This window comes from Triplophysa rosa, linkage group LG9 (genome assembly GCF_024868665.1).
Source record: "Triplophysa rosa linkage group LG9, Trosa_1v2, whole genome shotgun sequence".
Taxonomy (NCBI): domain Eukaryota; kingdom Metazoa; phylum Chordata; class Actinopteri; order Cypriniformes; family Nemacheilidae; genus Triplophysa; species Triplophysa rosa.
The window spans coordinates 7,889,042-7,910,723 of NC_079898.1; the positions used below are offsets into that span (position 1 = coordinate 7,889,042).

Genomic DNA, 21,682 nt, shown 5'->3' on the forward strand with positions numbered 1-21,682 from the left:
CTTACATAATGAAGCGTTATGTTTTTATAACCTTAAAATGAGCTATTTCTATTTGTACATACACTGCGTCCCCATGCATGGAATTCACCATGTTGTTTCTACAGTATAGCAATAAACGGACAAACTGCTCCACAGAGCCCATTTCGTAAATATGTTATCTCGCAAAAATGTGACGACATCAGTTCTGTGTCAGCCACCATAACGCGTCGAAAGGGAGAGTGAGCGGTGGAGTGAGCCGTTGGTTGCAATTCACAACCTCACCACTAGATGCCGCTTAATTCAATACACTGAACCTTTAAATTTGCTAATTGCAATTAAGTAATTTTTATTTACATAATTTTAGTTCCATGTCACAGTTATGGCACAAATTAACCCTTTTGAAAGACCTGTTTTTTATATTTGTACCTTATTTATTTTAAACATATACATTCCTCGTACTTTATACTGACTTTCTCTTGTTTCGAACATCCTCTGGATACAGTTTGAAAGTAAATTATTATCAACTTTATACATTAACTGTGCGGTAAAAAAATAACAAAGTCAACCAATTTTAAAACATGCAACTTTAAACAATTTGTTGGTTCGTAATAATTGACACGTTTTACTGTCCTTTTTGATCTCATTTGTAACACATATGACCCCTCACTTCCACACAAGTGACGTATAGAACTATGACCTCACAATGCAAATATATGTTTTTGTTCAATGTTTTGTCCTATTTAGTATTCCAATGGATTTGGATTTGGTTTGTTTTCTTATAGATGTTTCGTCAGAAATGTTTGTGTTGTAGACTCCAACATGCACCAAGTAATTTCACCAGTAAATGAAACTTGCACAAGATGAAAATCTGTGGATACCAAGAAGCTTTTTGGTTCTACATAAATGTGAAAAACACCTGGCTGACATGTATCTGTGACCTATCAACTACCAGTCACTTTTTACAAAAAGACGAAAATTCATTGGCCAGTTGCACCTTATTGTATTAACTACATGGGCTAAACTGCAAAAATAAACAAACAATAAATCATACATTGTTTTATTATGTTTAAACCTTGTGTGTTAAAGTCCACTGTCTTATCTTTTGCCAAAACATTACTTTGTGTACCTTTAATCTTGATGGAGTTTGAACCTTTATGTTCTTTATCAATTTATTGTGTGTGTGTGTGTGTGCGTGTGTGTGTGTGTGTGTGTGTGTGTGTGTGTGTGTGTGTGTGTGTTCATGTTTGTATGTCCCGGTGGGGACCTAAACCTGAATACACACCAACACATGGGGACTCGTGTCAAAATTGAGGTCCCCATGGGCAAAAAAGCTTATAAATTGTACAGAACAATATTTTTTTAAAATCTAAAAATGCAAAAAGTGTTCTATGATCTTTAGGTTTAGGGTTAGGGATAGGGGATAGAATATACAGTTTGTACAGTATAAAAAACATTACGCCTATGGACTGTCCCCACGGAGATAGTAAACCAGACATGTGTGTGTGTGTGTGTGTGTGTGTGTGTGTGTGTGTGTGTGTGTGTGTGCGTGTGTGCGCGTGCGTGCGTGTGCGTGCGTGTGTGTGTGCGTGTGTATGCGTTCGTGAGTGTGTGTTTGTGTGCCTGCGCGTGTGTGTGTGTGTGTGTGTGTGTGTGTGTGTGTGTGTGTGTGTGTGTGTGTGTGCGTGCGTGCTTGTGTGTGCGTGTGTGTTTGAGAGAGAATCAGAGAGGTAATGAACTCTCTACAGCACACCTCATAGAGAGAGAGAGACTGGTTTTCTCACAGTGAAATTGTCTGTTCTTTCACTGTTCAAATAAATAAATCACCAGGCCAAAGTCTTTCTGTCCTACGCACACATATCTTCATCTCTGCACCTGTGTGTGTGCATGCGTTTGCTGTGAAAACATGGCAAAAGTTCAACATATCCATTTCGGACATCATGGGCCTCATTTATAAAACGCTGCATAGAAAGCGTCCTGAATTTGACTTTACGATCATTTCTCAAAGTGCGTGTGATTCATAGAACGAACGTACGCACAGAAAACACGTATACCTATCAGATGTGAAATCTATAAATCGCAAATAAGCTTGAAATTGCGTGCAGCTGAACAGTTTCAGATCTCCGCCTTTTACAGATGGCTAATTCATGTCATTAAGAAAGGGCACATGTCAACGTCCAAATCCAAATACGAGCGGCAAGAAGGACTTATTTTCCAAAAATCCGCAGCACTCGGACAAGCAAAGGTGCGTACGTCTGCTCAGACCCTGACGTGTCGCTAAGCACTTTGCCACGTCAAAGACCGTTTTTATGAATATGACAGTTCCCGTGGATTTTTGCGTACGCACACTCTACGATCAAATCTGTGCATACGCACGTTTTATAAATGAGGCCCCAGAACTCGTTTTCTTCACACATAATTGTGGACACAATTGTACTTAAGATAACAGACCACCTTTTAAACCTTAAGCAGAAAATCACAAGCTTGGTAGGAAAAATTATGATTTTTTATGTATTATTACTTTAAGATTGCAGTATATCCCTAGTAAAAAAAACAATTAATTTAAAATGCATTTATTTCATACTTAGTATAGTTTAATGTATTAACATATTTACTGACATGACTTACTGATATAAAATTATAATTAAACTTTATTTGGAGTACTACTTATAAACAATGCACATTTCTTCATATTAAGCCTGTGTTTTTAAGGATTTTGTGATTTTTTTATAAAATCAATCTTACAATGCAAGATATTTAAAGTGTACCTGACGCATACTTGCAGTAGTTCCACTTTAGCACAATCAAATACACTTAAATGTATCTTTAGTTGGATTTCAGCACTATTTCTGCACAATTAAAGTATATGAAGTGCAAAATTAATTGTTCCAATTTAGCATACTTTAAGTATACCAATGTATTATACCACAAATACAATCGCAGTGTATTTTCATCAAGTACATAAGATGTAAACGGATTTGCAGTATACTTAGCATGAAATAAATGTATTTCAAATACATTTTAGTATATTTATTTTTCACAAGGGATATGCAGCACAATACTGTCCAAACCTTTAAACTGAATGAATTCATTAATACTGTGTCGTTTACACAAGTAGACATCTTCTACTTTATTATAACTATATTATTGCAATTACTTTTTTTACTTTCAATTTTGTCAAATATATATTAAAAAAGAAAGAAAAAGTGTAATTAAGGCATAAAAATTGGTCTTCAGCAGCATCCTCTGTTGTAAACATCAAGCATTGCACCGGCTTTCATAACAACATTTCCAGCCTTTCCTCTGACAGAATGCCAGGCTTACACACCCTTTCTCTCCAGTTCCTGTGGAAGAGATATCAGGTCAGATATAGGCCTACAATAACTCATATTTTAAATGTTTTCTTCCTTGTGGGATTGAAGGGATTGAAAGGATTGAGACGGCAATGGGGGGAATCTCAATCTGGCTGGACTGACAATTACAGTATATGCTCTGTGAAGTTTTCACTCTTCATGAGAAAAAAGGACCTACATTGTAATTCACTTTGTAAGAAATGTTAAACAACAAAATTGAATGTCCAGTAGCTTTCTATTTGTCCGAAATGTTACATTAAAAACGTACAACTATTTTATTTCTGGGTTGTTGATAGGTACTTACTACTGTCACCGGTAGCTACTGCAGAAGAAAAATGTTACCTTTTAGATTTTAGAATAACCTTTTTACATTGTAACATTTGTTACAATATGAAACAATCATTGCATGATTGAATTGTAACATTTCATTTAAAATTCTAGTTAAATAATAAATATATTTTAGTAAAAAGACTTAAACTGTGGGTGAGCTCATGTCTGTTTTTAGTTCTTATAGTTTGTGTTATGTCTTGTGATTGTATATATATGAATCTATTCAACACTGAAACACCACTTCTTCTGAGTGCACTTTATTACATACACAGTATAAAGGTGAAAACGATTTAGTACTAATGAACTTTCAAAAGCATTATTATTCTGAGTTGGGTTCGCATTAGAGAGACCATATATTTAATTTACCAAATGATAGCAGCTAGAGACTTTTAGTTGTTGAATAAAACGTTACAATTGTCCCTGATCATGATCTCTTACTCATGGGTCAATATGTGCATTTATTTTGAAACCATTCCTCAGTTCAAGCATGAAGATGAATGTCCTGGATTTGTCTGATTATTTGTTTGAGCTGATTGTGTAATAGATACACATGAACCGGTTATGTGCCCTGGATCTGCACTTGATATAATGCCAGGGTGTGGACTCGCTTACCTCTGGTGTAACAGGCTTGAGGAACTTTACTTCTGCATTGAAGAACCATGTTCCTCACCATCAGGAAGTCCTCGCCATAGCACTCAATATAATGGTCAGCTAAACCACACACACAAAAAATTTACTTTTAGTTACTGGACTGCATGATATTACCATGGTATTTGTTAAATCTCATTTGATTACCTTGTTAATACCATGATATATGATTGGTTAAGTTAATCTCTAAAATATGTTATATCTTAAAGTACCGTGGTATTACTATCGGATATATTCACTATATCATACTAAATTTTACATCTATTACATCTTACAATATACAATTAACGCTATACAGTATTCACACTAATGTATTTTTTAAGTACTGAATAAAGTATTAGGCAACTAACAAAAACCACAGACCAATATTTTGGAAGCTGCCTATATAAATATAATATAAATAAATATATAAATAATAAATATAATAATAGCCTGTTTTTCATTGTTATGCCCATAAAAGAAAGACAATTCACAGATGAGATCTCATTTATTTCCTAATCCTAGATCCTAGACATCAACGAGATGAGATGAAATGAAAACTTGAAAAAATGAAAAAAGTCTTGTGCATCTCATATATTTCTCCTGAGAAAAACAACCAAAAATGTCATTAGAGTTTCAGAAGAGATCTCAACAGTGTTGAACTCGAGTTTGCCATCAAAAGTAAATATTATTGACATTTTTGACATTTTTATTATTATTTAATATAAAAAGCAATTTTAGGAGATTTTATTTTTTGTGATCCTTTAAAGGCGGGGTGTCCGATTTCTCTTGATGTTCAAATCACCAAAACAAACACAACCTTACCACCATCTTTTGCTTTCGTCAGCGCTCGGCTCGACTAATGTCCGTCCTGTGCACCTTACTGCTGATTGGCTACAAGGTTGTTTTGGTACTCGGCCCGACTCAGTTGTCTAAAGCATAATTCGGAAATCGGTTACCCCACCTTTAAGTTAATATTATATGAAACGCTTTCCTGTGGCTCAGTGGTTAGGGCATGGCACTAGCAATGCCAAGGTCGTAGTTTCGATCCCAGGGGATTGCATATAGTCAGAAACAAATGTATAGGACAATGCAATGTAAGTCGCTTTGGATAAAAGCATCTGCCGAATGCGTAAATGTAAATGTAAATGAAACACAACTGAGAACTCCATTAAATCTCATAAGAGATGAAAGAGCAACTTCTGAGCAATTACATTTTTCTAAGGGTCGTCATTACTTTTTAGGTAATGCTGTAGTAACATGCAATATGTACAATAATTTTTATTCATTAAGCAGATGCTTAAGCAGAAGTTGTATCAAAACAACTTACAAATTAGAAACTTTACAAGCAATTGTATAAAAGTGCACTCTTATGTAAAAGCTACCAAAACATCAGAAACATAATAGATAATACACAAATAATAAAAACAAATAATATATTTCTGATGATAATAATAATAATAATGATAAATGTGGCTGTGAAAGTCTTCATTGTTAGAAATAGTGTCTATTCTGAGCAAATGACACCTTGATTATACCTAAAATAATTTGGTAAGTTACTGACCTGTGCAGACAGGCATCAGCAGAAGCAGAACGAGCCAAGCCTTCATCATCTTTATGATGTTGATTCACTCTTGTTTGGCTAGTTTGTCTGTTGGAGTCTGAGTTTACTTATATAGTGTTACAGACACAGGTCACGTGCTCAAGGCACTCGCAAAGACACATACACGCAGTGTGCAAAGTGTAAGCAGTCTTATCTCCTGGGATACTTTCGGAAACAAAGAATGATTAATTGTTCTTTGAAGGGATGGGGTCATGACACAAACCATGTCTGATGACAACAGATAATGTTTGAAAGAGTCAGTGTAAACGTATTAGTCATGGTCATTATTGATACTTTTCAACTGCTTAACAATGTTTCAAATTCTCAACACAGGATTGTGAGAATGTTAATAAAATGATTTGAAAACTGTGCTGTTTCCGCCTTTCATTTTAGTGTTGCTGCTACTCTAATATTAAAAGCAAGTCATCGTATACTTTGAATATAATTGGATCTTATCACAAACTGCTTGAAGTTCTATATTTTTAAAATAATTTTTAGATCAAAGTGTTTGCTAAATGAGTAAAAGTAAACATTTTGTCCTTTGTGGTGGTTATGTATACTGTAGACTGGTGTAAACAACATTTCATGCATTTAAATGCTTTAACAGATGTTTTAAGATTTGGCCAATATCAAAGAAAAATCACTATTCTTAATGTGTATTCGTGTTCCAACGTGAGATGGCGCAACATAATCTGTTTTGCAACTGTTTTGTATATCTTTGGTGCGAAAGCAAATTGTACTAAAACGTACAGTGATTTTTTCTAACAATCGCACGTCTTTGTATGATTCACATTGTACGAATTTGTACGAATTAGCCACCTCGTGAAATAGTTAAAGAGTACATAACTAGGGATTTTTAAGGTCCTACTTCAGTTTATGGAGTGTCCAACCAGGGGCGTCGCACCCGTGGGGGATGTGGGTGTTTTAACACTCACACTTTTCCCGGTGAACGCCTTACAGCAGTCGCTCCTCCGTTTCTCTGGCCGCTCTGTGTCTGCGCTCGCTGCGGCTGCCTCCTCTCCCCTCCCTCTCGAACATGACACCGGCTTTGAGTGTGACCGGCTGATGATTGGCTGTTCTGCCTTAAGTCCCGCCTCTCTTGGTGCGTTAGATTTATCGGTCAGCTCGTGCTGATGAGGCGGGAACTTATGGTTATGGTTATTTACATCTCCCTTTTCCAGGTACTTTGAATGAGTGTTTATGCTTTCGAGGTTTTTAAATAAGCTTGATATGTGTTTGGGAAGTGTTCTGTTTATGTTTTGTTGACATGTCGAGTGTTTTCTGTATTATATTTCATTTTTTAGACTAATGCTAATTGCTAATTGGGATATTGTTCAGCAGCTAGCTAAATTCGGTTATGTATGTGGCATGCAATGTATAAAGTAACTGTGATGAAGAAGGCAGGGAATTGACGAGGAGGAGGGAGAAATTGTCATTGTTAAGCAGTGTATTTATGGGTTTATTGCCAGTGCAATTGATTTTGATATTTTGAGCATTGTTTGTTGATTAGCTGAATACTTTTGTGGATACTTACATGTTGTGTTTGATTGTACCTGTTGAGGAGAAAAAAGTGAGAAATGATGTCATTGTTTGCATACCTGTTGAAGAACTATGAAAAAAAGTGTATATTATTTTAATGTTTAAAAACAATAAATTGGTACATTATTTATACCACCAGAGAAAAAGCTTTGTGTGGGCGTTTTTTTTCTTCATATATATCTCCCCTTTTCAAGGCGCAAGTGAGCAAAATTTAGCAGTCACAGTCCTGTCAGACCCATGTCACTATCAAGCTTACCACCGAGTGTGTTTTTATACTTTTCTAGTATCACTCCCATCATTGGGAAGCTTTTTATATCTTGTATGTTATACCTTTTGTACCCTTCTGTCATTGTATTCATCGTTTTTATTGTTAACAAACAAACCACATCCATCCCCCGCCCAATGTGTAATTTTTATAAATATCTATTGACAGAAATGCAATATAATATACACAACTATGTATTCAGAGGTGTATAAATCTACATACACCGTGGATAACCTTACATGGAATTCACCATGTTGCTTCTACAGTAGCCCTAAATGACAAAATGCTCTGTGTCGTAAATACATTATCTACTTCAGTAAAGAAGCGAAAATGTGACGACATCTTAGTCCTGTGTCAGCCACCGTAGTGCTTTGAAAGGGAGGGGTGGAATGAGCCATTGGTTGCAATTCACAACCTCACAACTAGATGCCGCTAAATTTCAAACACTGGACCTTTAACTTTTTCAAATTTAACTGTAATTTTCATTAGTTAAGCTCTGTGAAAATGTTGTCCACATAATAGAATGTATAGAATGAATAGACCCTCGTGTTTGTTCTTGAAAGTTATTTTTTTACTTTTACTTTTAACCGATTATATAAATGTGACAATAGTGTTTCTTAATTACTTTTAGGTAGAATAAATATTTTTATTAAACATAATAAACAACAGTAAATAAAATGACAGCAGTTGTTTTTGTTCACACAAAACATGACAAATATACAGTGACACGATGGAATGTGGCTGTATTACAGTATAATCCCTAAATATTGACAAATGTTAAGGTAAACCTAATGTAACTTTCATCCAGGTCTGGGCTTTCATGAGACTGAGAACTTCACACTCAGTTAGAATTCCCATGTGAAGCGCTTTTAAATGTGATCCATAAGGAAGATAATTGTTGTATAATGACCTTAATCTCCTAACTACTCACATTGCTGAGATTATCAACACTTGTGAGAGCATTGTGTTTATCTGTGTTTTGTCTCAACACTGTTCATTCAGTGTCATTTAGATACACGTGTGAGTGAGTACTGTACATGTTGTGATGTGTGTGCTATCCATGCCTGGTTTTCATGAAATGCATCAGTACATGGTCAGATAATCAGCTGGCTGAAACTAGAAGTTGTGTTAACAAGATCAAAATGATCTCTGATGCGGGCCTGATATGTTTCTAGGAACAGATGGGTTACACTTTAAATGAACTTTAGTCGTTTAAAACAAGTCACTTAAATACATTATATAGATGAATGGTTAGCAGATGATGTACAATTTTTTATCTAAAGAACATGTGGTCAGACTATATGTGGTAAGTTGTCAATGAAATAAATACCCCTTTAAAAGGCTTTCTAATCTTCTCTGTTTTTAAAATGATTACGACTTTTCAGTAACACATTAGCAGAAAAAAGTTATGAGGCAGCAAAAATGGAGGTATTTAAAATTACTTGTCAAGATATAATCACTGTCCTTCTGAAACCTTGTATGTCCAAATTGTATGTGCTGTTTTTCAGGAAATGGAAAAAACACTGTACTTTTTCAGTGATTGCATACTGTGTTGTCAAAGTTGACAAGCGCTTGGTTAGATATTTGCAAAACCCAGCGACAAACATAAAGGGTGACTAATAATAATGATTTATGGCAAAAAGAAAAATCATGAAATACAGAGGTACAAGGTTTCAGAAGGACAGCAGTGATATGTAGTTTAATTGTGCTAACTGAGGAACTTTCCCAAATATACAATTATTTTGCAATTTTAGTTTGGAGGATAGAATGAACTCAAATTCTATCTTCACTAAAGAAGGGTTTGACTGGTTGAAACCATTATTAAAAACATATACAGGCAAGTTCCTCATGAGACAACAAATCCCAGACCCCTTTACAAATGATAATTTATGATTCAAAAAGTAATGAAATGTTACAGTATTTTCATAAAATATTTTTTATGGAACACATAATGTAATTATGTTTGGTGCTGGAATGAAAAGAAGTTTGTTTTAAATTGTTTTCACTTCATTATTATCCTAATTTAAAGCAGGCCTGTGTTCTATATGATCCAAAATTAGGACAAAATTATCAAATATATATAATGATGTTTTGTTGTTTTACTTGACGGGAGTCTGAAGGTAGAGAAACATTATGTTCAATAAGTCTGTCAAAACAGCCACGATTGAGCTTTCTGCCCAGCCCGACAAAACAAAACTACCTCTGTGTTTCAAAAGACATGGCGAGTGTTCAGGAAAACGGTTTAAAAACCTGTCAGTATTTTTGCAATTAACAATGCAAGTGTTGTCACAATTATTAACTTTTACAAAAAAAATTGACATGTCAATATATACAAATCTTTTCTTCCCATTTTTTCTAAAGTTGATCTCACATGGTTCCCCCCTTTCTTGCCTTCATGTTCTGAAAAAGTTCATGACAGCAGAAATGGTGTAGAAACTCTGATTACTGACAATAGCTTGTGAGATGGCTAACTTCAACCAGACTTTGATGGGAAATCCTCAATGGCTCTGTATTAATGCCCTGACCTATTATGAATGTCTGTCTCTAAGCCTGCTTACTGCAAGATGGTCAAATCTTCAGACAGAATTATCATTAGACCTTTTTCTGAGAAATGTTCAAATGTATGGAAGATTAAATATTTATTGACATTACCATTCAAAAGTTTATGGTCATTTACTGACTTAATATTTTCTCTCATGTTTTAGAATATTAGTAAACTCGTCAAAACTATTGAATAACACAAATCTATGCCTGGCTCTTATGAACCGCTTTTCTATATTATTTAGTGAAAGCCATACATTTTATAAAGACTTATTAAAAAGAAAACTTATATGCAGTAAATAACATTTTAGTAATAATAATAATATATTTTTTGAACAATTATACATTGGTCAACAAAATTAAGACATTTAAGCAAACATTTTACTCAAGTGACACTTAACTTTTGAACTGTGGTGTATGTCATTAAAAATATGCCCTACGTTGCGGATGCATTTTGATGACAGTGTAAACAGCAAAAATCACTGTAAATATAACTTCATTTGTTTCTGTCATATGTAAAAGGTCATGTAAACAATACGAAAAGGTTAAGTATAAGACTATGAATGATTTTTTTATTTTGACAGAAAAAATAAGAATATAGCTGCAAGCAGCAATTACAGGGTCAATTCCTACATGGGAAGAAATCATAAGTTTTTAAAAATCCAATTTCAAATAATTGTTAAAAGAAGTAGAAACCTTAAATGGCTTATACATTTTAACTTCGCTCCTTCGGGGCTTGACCCCTAAAAATATTCATTTATAACCTATAATACAAAAATAATGTTTGGAATACAATTCAGTCATCAACATATTGATGAACTTAATAGTGCTTAACTTGTTTCTTATTTTCTTCCTGTGCTTCGTCTCAGCATAGGACAGTTCAGTTCAGTGGAGAGTACATGTTGTGCTAAATGCGTGCTAACCATGTGTGATTTTCATGAAATGCATTAGTATGTGATCAGATAATCAGCTGACTGAAAGTGGAACCTGTGTTAAAAAGGTCAGGATGATCTCCGATGTGTGCCTGATATGTTTCTGGGAATAGAAGGGTTACACTTAAGTCACTTAATACTGTACATTATATATATATATATATATATACACATTATATGTCTTTTTTATCGATAAAATCGAGTGAAAAAACTCAGTTTAAAAAAAATCAGAAATCATGTTTTTTATTGTGCATTCCAATTTATATCAATCAAACTGCAATTGGTTTGTTTTGATTTAAGCCATTATAACAAAAAATACAGCTAACCAACACAATAAAACACAATAAATAACATGATATCATAATACACTTTCAATAATATATATATATATATATACTGTATATATACTGTATATATATATATATATTTCTACAATTCCATATAAACATTGACATTGTTTTAAATGCCATCTAAACATATGAGATAGCATTCAATTACTTATTTAAATGTATGATCTATTTGAAAAATATGCCGTTAAGTTATATCCCCAGTCTCTCATGTAATGCATGAATCAAAGTGTAACGAAATGAGTTAATATTTAAATAAACACATGTCAAGCATTACAAATTATATTATTGTTTGGTACTGGAATTGTAAAAGTTATTTTATGTACGTTTTTATATATTTTACATTTTTTATGGATCCTCTCTGCTGCAGGGATCCTCTTGTCATTTTAAACTGGCTTTTTTGTTTTATTAACAGAATTTTAACAATAATCAGATTTGTAAATATGTAGTTATAGTTAAACTTGTGTGAATCAGAAATGTACAGCAACATATGATCAATAAGTCTGTCAAAACAGCCATGATTGAGCTTTTTGCCCAGCCCGACATAACACAACTGCCTTTGTTTCAGTAGGCACAGCGAGTGTTTGGGAAACCAGTTTCAAAACCTGTAAGTAGTTTTGCAATTATTATTCCACTCTCGGAGTTGACGTTCAGAATGCCTTTATGACTCAATGAGTGCTTTTACATGTACAGTCATACTCCGGTTATGCTTATAAGCTGATAACAATTCAGGTCAAGTAAACATGTAAAATGGTTTTCTTTTGTTGGAGAAAGCTCATAAACGGTGTAAGCAAAACCCGTTTGGCAGAGGTAGTTTTTTGCCCATTACTCCGAAGTTGCACTACATGTAAACGCCTTTACTGGTTTTCTCTCGGTTTTGTTTATGTGCGCATGTCTGACAGCGCAATAGTAAAAGTCCCAAATGGAGGTAATAGTAAAATAATGCATAAAAGCCCGAATCCCGAATCATGCAGTTGATGTAAACGTCAAAATGAAGAACTATTGTTGCATATTCAGGTACTGCGGACATGAGAAGCGATACAGCTTCTGACCGTTTTCCCGCTGCATTTTTATTTACTAAACAGACTTTCAACAAATTGACCATGACATCACTGCATGCGTGAAACCTGTAAACGCGGTTTTCTGCGCAGCCGGTTTATTACTATGCATGTAAACACGAGAAAAAAAGGTTTATTTTTAAGCTGATTTTTGATAGATATCCGTTTATTTTGTTCATGTCAACTCACTCAATGACTCCATCATAAAACCCATTAAGTCTTATTCCCCAACCCCTAGTGCGTGCCTGCACCGAGAGTTTTATTACCCAGAACACAAACACAGAGGTCACAGCACTCCGGGTTATCAGGAATGTCTGTCTGTAAATCTGCGTAACGCACGCTGGTCAAATCCTCAGACAGCTTAAGCCATGGAGCCGAATGTGTTTGGATCCATTATTATGGGGCCTGTATGAGAAACATAAAAAAGTAATATTAAAAAATGTGTATAATAAGGTTGTGAGGTTTTTGGATAACAGCCTAAGCACCAAACATCACAGTAAATGTTAAAAACTTACTTCTTTCAGTTCAGATTCAAACCACTTTTTATGGCTTATTATGGCCAATATTAAAGGCCATTAAAGACGGAGCAGTATAGCAAGCCCAAATAGCTTTAAATAATTTTGATACTTAATCTTGATATCAACAATGACGTCATCATCAACTAGCAGTGGGGTCGCTAGGCCCTTTTTAGGTGGGCTTTAGCCACCCTAAAGTTTTAGCTTAGCCCAACTAAAAATTGTGAGTAATTATGTAATCTGTACAGGAATTCGAGATGGCTTTATAGTCCTCTTTAAAACTCTTATTATGAAGGCAGGCTGCGTTATTTAGCGCATTCTTCAGTTCACAGCGGCTCAGAGTGAAGTCAACGGCAGAAGCAGAGTACAAGGTGTGCACATTAACTGACATGACATCTGCATCTTTGCCATTCTTTGTTATAAATGCAGCTTACATAATATCATGCGGGAGCGATACAAGACCCTTTCCCATCCACTCTAAAAAGTTGTGTCTGCACTTACCCCTCGTCACACTGTTAACAAGTTGTTTACTTTACCTCCAGCAAAATGAAAGCACTTCACAACAATGTCAGCATGGTCATTTAGAAAATGATCATGATGATATTGTAGCGCACAAAAATGTGTCATGATTTAATTTTTCTGCACTTAGTTATAGAAAGCTGACGGTAGTTTTAGAGCCCCGTAAATACGACGGGCATATGGAGTTAGTTCAGACTGCTGCAGCTGTGTTATTCATTGTTCTGAAGTGTACCTAGAAGCTCTTTGTCATTTTTCAGACGCTTCAGTATTTTTATTATTAATTTAATGTGATAGATGAACACGCAGCCATGCACAGGAGTGACAACGCTCGTGCTAATCAGAATGAAAGGCAGGGAAACATGAAGTTATTCCTTCTACTAAATAATGACTCTGCAGTTGATAGTGACATTTATTATATGTATTTGTGGCTGTTGTTGTCACTTTATTATTTTAGTATTATATTATTTTAGTAATGTATACAGTATGTGGTGCTCATATATATATACTATATATATATATACATATGCATATGCATATGCATATACATATACTGTATATACATATATATATATATATATATATATATCCTCATTGGAGGCTGAGCCCCCCTAATATTGAAAACCTAGAATCGCCCCTGTCAACTAGTAAAAAAAAAAGATATCCTGAGAATTATTTAAAGCTATTTTGGCTTGCCATATGTACATATGTTTTTAACACTAACTGTACTGCATTTGTCCCAGCATGTTCCCCAGTACATGATCTATAAGAGCATCTGGCCCTAACATTAGATCCTGCAGATTGCAGGGAGCACTGCAACAAAAGTTGGTTATACAGTTTTCAAAGGCTGTAACTTACCAACTAGAAAATGTACGCTTCAAAAAATGGTCACTGACTTGTCACTGTTGCTTTTAAAAGCCTAAATAGACAAAGGTTAAACTGTTAATTTAACAGGGAAGTGATACAAGATAAACTATCTTTTGTTTCTGCTTTCTGTTTACCCGAACTGGATATCTTCTCATTGTAAGTCAGCCTGTTTGGTTTGGATGGTGTTGGAGAGGGATTTTTTTGCTGACCTCCTACAGTTTTTTCTTTCTTTATTTGTTTTACATCACAGCTTCATCCTCCAGTGCTGAAAACCGAGCAACTTCCTCCAGCTGCAGGAAGTGATGCATCTCCTCACAATTTTTTTTAATATTAGCCTAATCAGACTAGTTTGTTCCTGTGGAGAGATGTTTTAAAGCTCTTTAATATAATGTTTATAATGTCTAAATCATGGTGCTATTTGTTGTGTCCAGATCAGTGTACCATGATATGCTGTGTTGTCCTGAGACATCCATCCGTTTTTACCTTGAAGATCACATTGTTCTTTAAAGGTTTCACTAATGACAGTCTTACATTTTCCAGAGACAGAGAGAGTTTTATTATGCAGTTTTGCCGAGCCCATAATTATTCACAATTAGTCTTTTTTACGTCTGTAGATAAATATATATCACACTTTTTTGTCTTTTTCATTGTTCTTTGATGACTAAATGAAGTTCTTTATTTTATATTATAGTTTTTTCTTAAGCAAAAACGAAATATTATGTCACTGTAAAAAAATATTTACACTATTAATAAAATACAGTAAAACAATGTCACTTAAATAGCATGTTGTTCTTGTTATTTTAAAATCATATAATACATTTGCATTCGATTTCAGTAATTTTTCATTGAAATACCGTTTTAAAAAATCTGTAAAAGAAAACAGTAAAATTAACTAAAATTACAGGTTTTTACATTAAAAATAGCGGGTGTACACACAGAAGAAACTTTCTCACAGTAATGCTCTTGCTCTGTAAATTCACAGAGAGTGGTAAAGCATGCACCATGGCTGACATTATAAGAGAAAATGGGGGTTAAACAAGCCATTGTCTGCTTAAAGGCCATTGGACTGGACAGATCCTGCAAAATGGCACCTCACACAACTCTTTCCATTTACAATGTGTCTTTAGCATTCAAGAGGAACATCAATAACAAACAGTATCCTGTCATAAATATGGGTGGGGCAGATTTTGTTTTTTATGTTGTATAAAAATTGTATAGACTACATTTAAAAAATAATCTGAATTTTTTAGTGGTTGTTCTTTTGCTATACGTCGTTTGTATTGCACATTTATAGAAGTTATTCTTTCACTAATCTGATAATGGTTTTATATAATTTGATAAGTCGTACGGTCGAGCTGCGAACAATTTTTGTAGGCTATCTTTTCTGAGAGATCACAATAATTGCCATATTTGCAAAAAAATTACAAACACGACTTCAAAAGCATAATTATTACATTTCACGATTGCACACTTACCTAAGAAAGTACTGGGTAGTATAAGGTAACTATTGTCACGATCCACGTGTTTTCCCCAAAGACTTCATTTCTCCACTCTCCCTCACCTGTCCCTCATCAATTATTCCCGCACCTGACTCATCTCCACCACACTATTTATACTCTGCCTGTTCCTTGTTCATGGTCTTGTCTAAAACCTGTGTGTGTTTACTCGTTTGATGATCTTTGGTTCCTAGTTTTTTTCCTGTATTCGGCTTTTATTAAAAAGGATTATTGTTTGAAAGTAGGGCTGTGCAAAAATATCGACGCAATATTTTTTTTTTCGATAGTGTATCTATAGTGATACCTCTACTATCGATAATTTTTTAAAATCTTGTCATATACATACGGCCAAAAGTAAGTGGAAGCGAGCATGGTGAAAAATATAAGAATGCTTGGAGCTCTCAGAGCTGATGTGTGGGTGTTATTTGGTTTTCAAAGTAAGTCATGAGTTATATAAAATAATGCTGTTTGTAGACTTCGCAAGTCATGACACAAGTCACTTGGCTACTGCAGTGCATTAGACAAAAAGTTTATTAAGAAAAGTAACAATGACATTTATTGTGCTTTCACGGATGTGACACCAGCACATTTACAGCACGGATGAAGCAGGGGTTTATACTGCCCATGTTCAGTGTTTTAACTGTAATGCACAACAGCCAAGTGACTTGTGTGAGCCACCTTATTCCCCTGTGCTACCCACTTGAGGGGCGCGACCCACAGTTTGAGAACCCAAACTTCTGATCTAAAGGTCCATGCATCGTACATCATGGCCACTCTGCAGAGGTAAGGGATGTTTTTACACTTATCCTTACAGAAAACCCCCGGTGGTGCACAGCATGTTGTATTTCTATCTCTACTTTTTACATTTTCTATTTAAAGTATTGCAGTATATCACAAATGTGTATCGTATCGAAATACATAGCAATATATTGTATCGTGACCCATCTATCGGGATATGTATCGTATCGGGAGGCCAATACACAGCCCTATTTGAAAGCATCTGGTCTGGGAGTAAATTGTTACAACTAAATGGTATCAGTTTAGGTTTAGTACCTAGTTATTACCCAGTTATTATATTTACTGTAATAAGTACACAGTTTGTACATGGGAAACAGGACTGTAAGATAAAGTGCTACTTATTTCACATTATATTAAATAAATAGATTGTTCCTGTTTGTGATTAGATGTTGTTCTGCAATACCTTAAGCTCCAGGGTAGCTTCTTCCAATGGACTTATGTGATAGTCCCTGTGCATCTCAAATAGCTGACAAACCATACACAAAACCTCCTGGTCCTCCTTCCAGAAGAAGAAGAATCTTCCTACATGAAGACTACAGAAGTCATCTCATCCTCCTGCCCTTTGCACTTGGAATTCTTGGCTTTCTTCTATGTAGAGGTCTGTCTCTCTCACACTCGATTGTCTGCTCGATCTAACACTCTCCACTATGTTCCACAGGACCAAATTACTCTGGGCTTTTCATTGAAACAAAGTACCAGATGGTACTGGGTATCATAAAAGTAAGACATCAAAATAATAGGATTTTCTCTATTAAATAACCCACTATCATCAGACACAACTCTTTGGAATTTATATTTATTACAATGTTAAAGTTTTACTTAATTAATATTGCATATAGGAATTTATAGTCTGTTTAATATTTGACCTGCGTTTCTCTCTCCTTTATCTTAAATATGTGCTTTTCACTGCATGTGTGTGCGTGCATGCTTGCGTGTCTGTGTGTGTGTGCGCGCGTCCGTGTGTCTGCGCATCCGTGTGTGTGTGTGTGTGTGTGCATTTGTGTGAGTATGTCTATGTCTATGTGTGTTAGTATGTGTGCATATTGTGTATGTGGAGTATTTTGTATGTGGGTGTGTCTGTCTTCTGTCTGTGTTTTCACCTTTTTCTTGTTTTTACATGTATAAATTTAAATGTTTTGCTCATAGTCAATATGTCTCATGTACAGCTGCTCTGTAAAAATGAAAACTGTAAAAAACGATATATAAATAAAGTTGACTTGACTTGGAATTTATGCAGACCTCACAGTCATTGACACTGGATGCAAAATCCATTTTGTTGTGAGACAGAAGGACGTTTTATGAGACTGTTGTGTTCTTTGGTGTCAATTGTTCAACTAGCAACTAGCAAACTAGAATAAAAAATGTAATAAAAAATTAAAATACATCTTTCCAAAAAATCTAGGTTTTGAAAATTAGATGTGAAAGCTATTGAACAGACTGAACATCTGTCTCTCACAGCCTTGTTTTAATTTGCGATAAATTAAATACAGCATGCACCCCGACTAAAATCAATACAGAGGGTCAACAGGGTTTGACTGCTTAGCACAGCAGTTCATCCCAGCTGGTAGATTACCACTATTAGAGAAAGCACACTTCTCCATTGACAGACATTCAATCATTTTTAACATATCCAGTAAAAAAAGTTATTGTTACAAAATACTGTTATACTGTATATCATACAGCAAATGTTTTACAGCTAAATGAAGAGGGAATGCTGAGAGATTATTTTGGGACCTTCATTGGTGAAGGTAGCAGCATCATATTAATAGATAATTGCCATTGGACCTATAAGAGTGTATAAATGGGTCAAACTTTGACAGTGTAGCTAAGGTCGTTCCTGTCACCCGTCTTATCCTGCTCTCTTGTTCTCTGTCTGCATGTATGTGTTTCTCATGATTTCTCAATTCATTTACATTTAAGCATTTGGCAGACGCTTTTATCCAAAGCGACCTACATTGCATTATCATATACATTTGTTTCTAAGCATGTGCAATCCCCTGGGATCGAACCCACGACTTTGGCATTGTTAGCGCCATGCTCTTACCACTGAACTACAGGAAAGCTATTTTAATTTTACTTATTGTTACTCCCCTCGAGGTTTAATAAAAGCTCAAGTCGTTCCTTGGTTTTAACGGGCATTTATTTGATGACAAGGTCTTCAAACATGTCTTTACATGTCCCCTTATTACTCATTTCACATTGCCGTCAGAACTGGTATAAATAAACACACAGAAAACGTAAATTAACCTTAAATTCTTGACATACTTGCCGACAATACTAAACGAAATCACATAGAAACTAAGAAATAAAGCATACATTTATGCCATGTAAAATAATATCTTAATTAGCTTGTTACAAACACAGTTGCGTAACACAAATAAATGACAAAGAAAGAAAAATATACCTCATTGGCCGCATAGACCCGAGAGGGTAAACTTCATCTTCACGCTTCACCAACAAACTTATGGATGACTTTACAATCTTCCGCGAACTTTTAGACAGATGGCTCGCAAGCCGCAGCGCATATCTCTCTGATCCTAGCGAGTGCACCCCTACCGCGTCCCCATGCCAACAAATTATAATTTCCACACGGAACAAAAAAATAAGTTCCCACCTTTTCCACAAAGTTTTAACAAAAAGAAATAAACATGAAATTATTATTTATTAGCCATGAGAAATTATTTATTTCAAACATATGATTTTTAACCTCTCATATATATTTATATTTTAACTGTGAACCATATTGAACTGAAATATATGAGTTGCCTTTGACGGCAGCTACACTCCCACTAAATCACTTGTGATTTCACCCAATGAACTATGTGTGAGCGATTATCTGTGCCAAAATTCATTTGCAAGGTATTGGACTCTACGCCATCTCTTGCGGAGGTAGAGGTCTTCCTTTACGAAGTTTCCAGGTGGAGGCAAGATTATCGAGGACTTCATTGTCAGAAGTAAGTTGGGCGTAAGAGGCTGAGGACCTGTTGGGTCACTGAGTAAGTGTGCCGTCATAGGTCGGCTGTTTATGATTGCCATCACTTCGTAAAGATAAGTCCGTAAGGATGAACTGTCGAGTGTTCGGGATGACTGATCCAGAATGGATGTTAACACACTTCTGATTGTCCGGATCTGCCTTTCCCAAACTCCGCCCATATGGCTAGCAGAAGGAGGGTTCACGACAAATTCGCATCCTAGTTGTTTAATGCATTCTTGATCCATTTCCTTTACTGCTTCCAGGAATTCACGCCTCGCTCCAACAAAATTGGTGCCTTGATCTGATTGAAGTTGGCGAACGTTTCCACGTAGGGCAATGAAAGCACGAAGTGAGTTGATGAATGCATCGGTTGATAGATCGTCGAGTAACTCTATGTGCACTGCACGAGAGCACAAACATGTGAACAATAGTCCATAACGTTTCAGCTCCTTTCGACCTTCTTTGACGTAAAATGGACCAAAACAATCCATCCCACTATACGTGAAGGGAGGAGTTGTCTCCATTCTCTCACGCGGCAGGTCTGCCATTCTCTGTTCTTCAGGGTGACGTCTAAACCTTCTGCACTTGACGCAGTGGTAGATGACTGATGACACAGCTTGACTACATCCGAGGATCCAGATGCCATTTGATCTCAACTCGTTTATGGTCATGCCACGCCCCTGATGTTGCACTTGTCTGTGATAGTGATCAATCAGTAACCTTGTTATGTGGCTGTTTTTTGGTAGGATGACTGGATGTTTGATGTGTGGATGCATGGCAGCATGCTCTAATCGACCTCCCACTCTAAGGATGCCCCTGTGGTCTAAGTAAGGATTGAGTCGGTACAACCTACTGGTTTTGTCTTTGGTCATCTCTCTTTGTGCCTCAAGATCATTGATCTCTCTGGAGAAGATTTCCCTTTGTACAATGAGCATGATGATAAGCTCTGCATCCTGTCTTTCCTCGAGACTTGTGGTTTCATTGGTTCTCTGTATTGTACCCTTAAACTCCTTGAGAAATCTTTGGAGTCTGGCGATTGCTTTCACTAGTCTTGTCCAGCTTGAAAACTTAGAAAAGCGATTAGTGAGCGAATCTGTTTTGGTTGCGATCTGGTGCACAATGACCCTGCGCACTTCTGGATCTTTGTCATCAAGTTCTCTCACCTTAACCTCACCGCTTGGAAGCCCTTCCTGCCAGAGAAACTCTGGACCACTGAACCAATTGGAAGCAATGAGATCTTTCGCCTTAAGCCCTCGTGACGCATGGTCAGCGGGATTGTCTTCTGACATCACGTATTTCCACTGGGTTGGGTTTGTACTTTCCTTGATGCGCTGTATGCGATTTGCCATGAAAACATGAAACCGTTTCGCTTCATTGTTAATGCATCCTAGGACGACGTTAGAATCTGTCCAGAAGAATTCTTGAGCATCTTCAAGCTCCAATTCTCCTCTGAGCATGTCACTTGTGCGTACTGCTACAACTGCTGCTGACAGCTCGAGTCTTGGCACCGTGGTTACCTTTGTGGGGGATACTCTGGCCTTGGCCATGACTAGGACGCAGTGTATCTGTCCTGTTGTGCTGGTTGCTCTTAGATAGGTACAGACTCCATACCCTGTTAGACTTGCGTCTGAAAAATGGTGAACTTCATACTTGTGAGCTGTCTTGAAATCTACTGGCAGGTAGCATCTCTTAATCTTGACATCGGCCAAATCCTGCAACTCCAACAGCCAGGACTCCCACCGTGACCTTAGCTCATTTGACAGTGGCTCATCCCAGTCGATCTTCTCACGACACATCTGTTGAAGTATTTGTTTCCCTAGTAGGACGAAAGGCGCCACAAAGCCAAGTGGATCGAAGATAGAGGCTACTGTGGACAAAACTCCTCTTCTGGAGAGAGGGCGTTCATTCACGACTACTCGAAACTTGAAATAGTCTGATGCGACAC

At 36.0% G+C, this 21,682-nt stretch overlaps 2 protein-coding genes across 3 annotated transcripts; both read right to left on the reverse strand.

Moving 5' to 3' along the window:
- Positions 1-2,551: 2,551 nt before the first annotated feature.
- wu:fj16a03 (uncharacterized protein LOC335475 homolog) lies at positions 2,552-5,976 on the reverse strand. The gene is made up of 3 exons (XM_057342388.1): positions 5,851-5,976; positions 4,272-4,370; positions 2,552-3,320 (listed from the first exon to the last, which is right to left on the reverse strand). The coding sequence occupies exons 1-3, from the start codon at positions 5,897-5,899 to the stop codon at positions 3,235-3,237; spliced, it is 234 nt and encodes a 77-aa protein (XP_057198371.1). The 5' UTR covers positions 5,900-5,976; the 3' UTR covers positions 2,552-3,234.
- A 6,762-nt stretch (positions 5,977-12,738) lies between these two features.
- LOC130559464 (uncharacterized) lies at positions 12,739-20,650 on the reverse strand. Of its 2 annotated transcripts, none has more exons than XM_057342560.1 (2): positions 19,168-20,650; positions 12,739-12,976 (listed from the first exon to the last, which is right to left on the reverse strand). In XM_057342560.1, the coding sequence occupies exon 1, from the start codon at positions 20,607-20,609 to the stop codon at positions 19,596-19,598; it is 1,014 nt and encodes a 337-aa protein (XP_057198543.1). In that variant the 5' UTR covers positions 20,610-20,650; the 3' UTR covers positions 12,739-12,976; positions 19,168-19,595. The 2 variants fall into 2 exon arrangements, with proteins under 2 accessions (XP_057198543.1, XP_057198542.1); XM_057342559.1 differs by lacking the exon at positions 12,739-12,976 and adding an exon at positions 18,659-18,974.
- Positions 20,651-21,682: the final 1,032 nt, after the last annotated feature.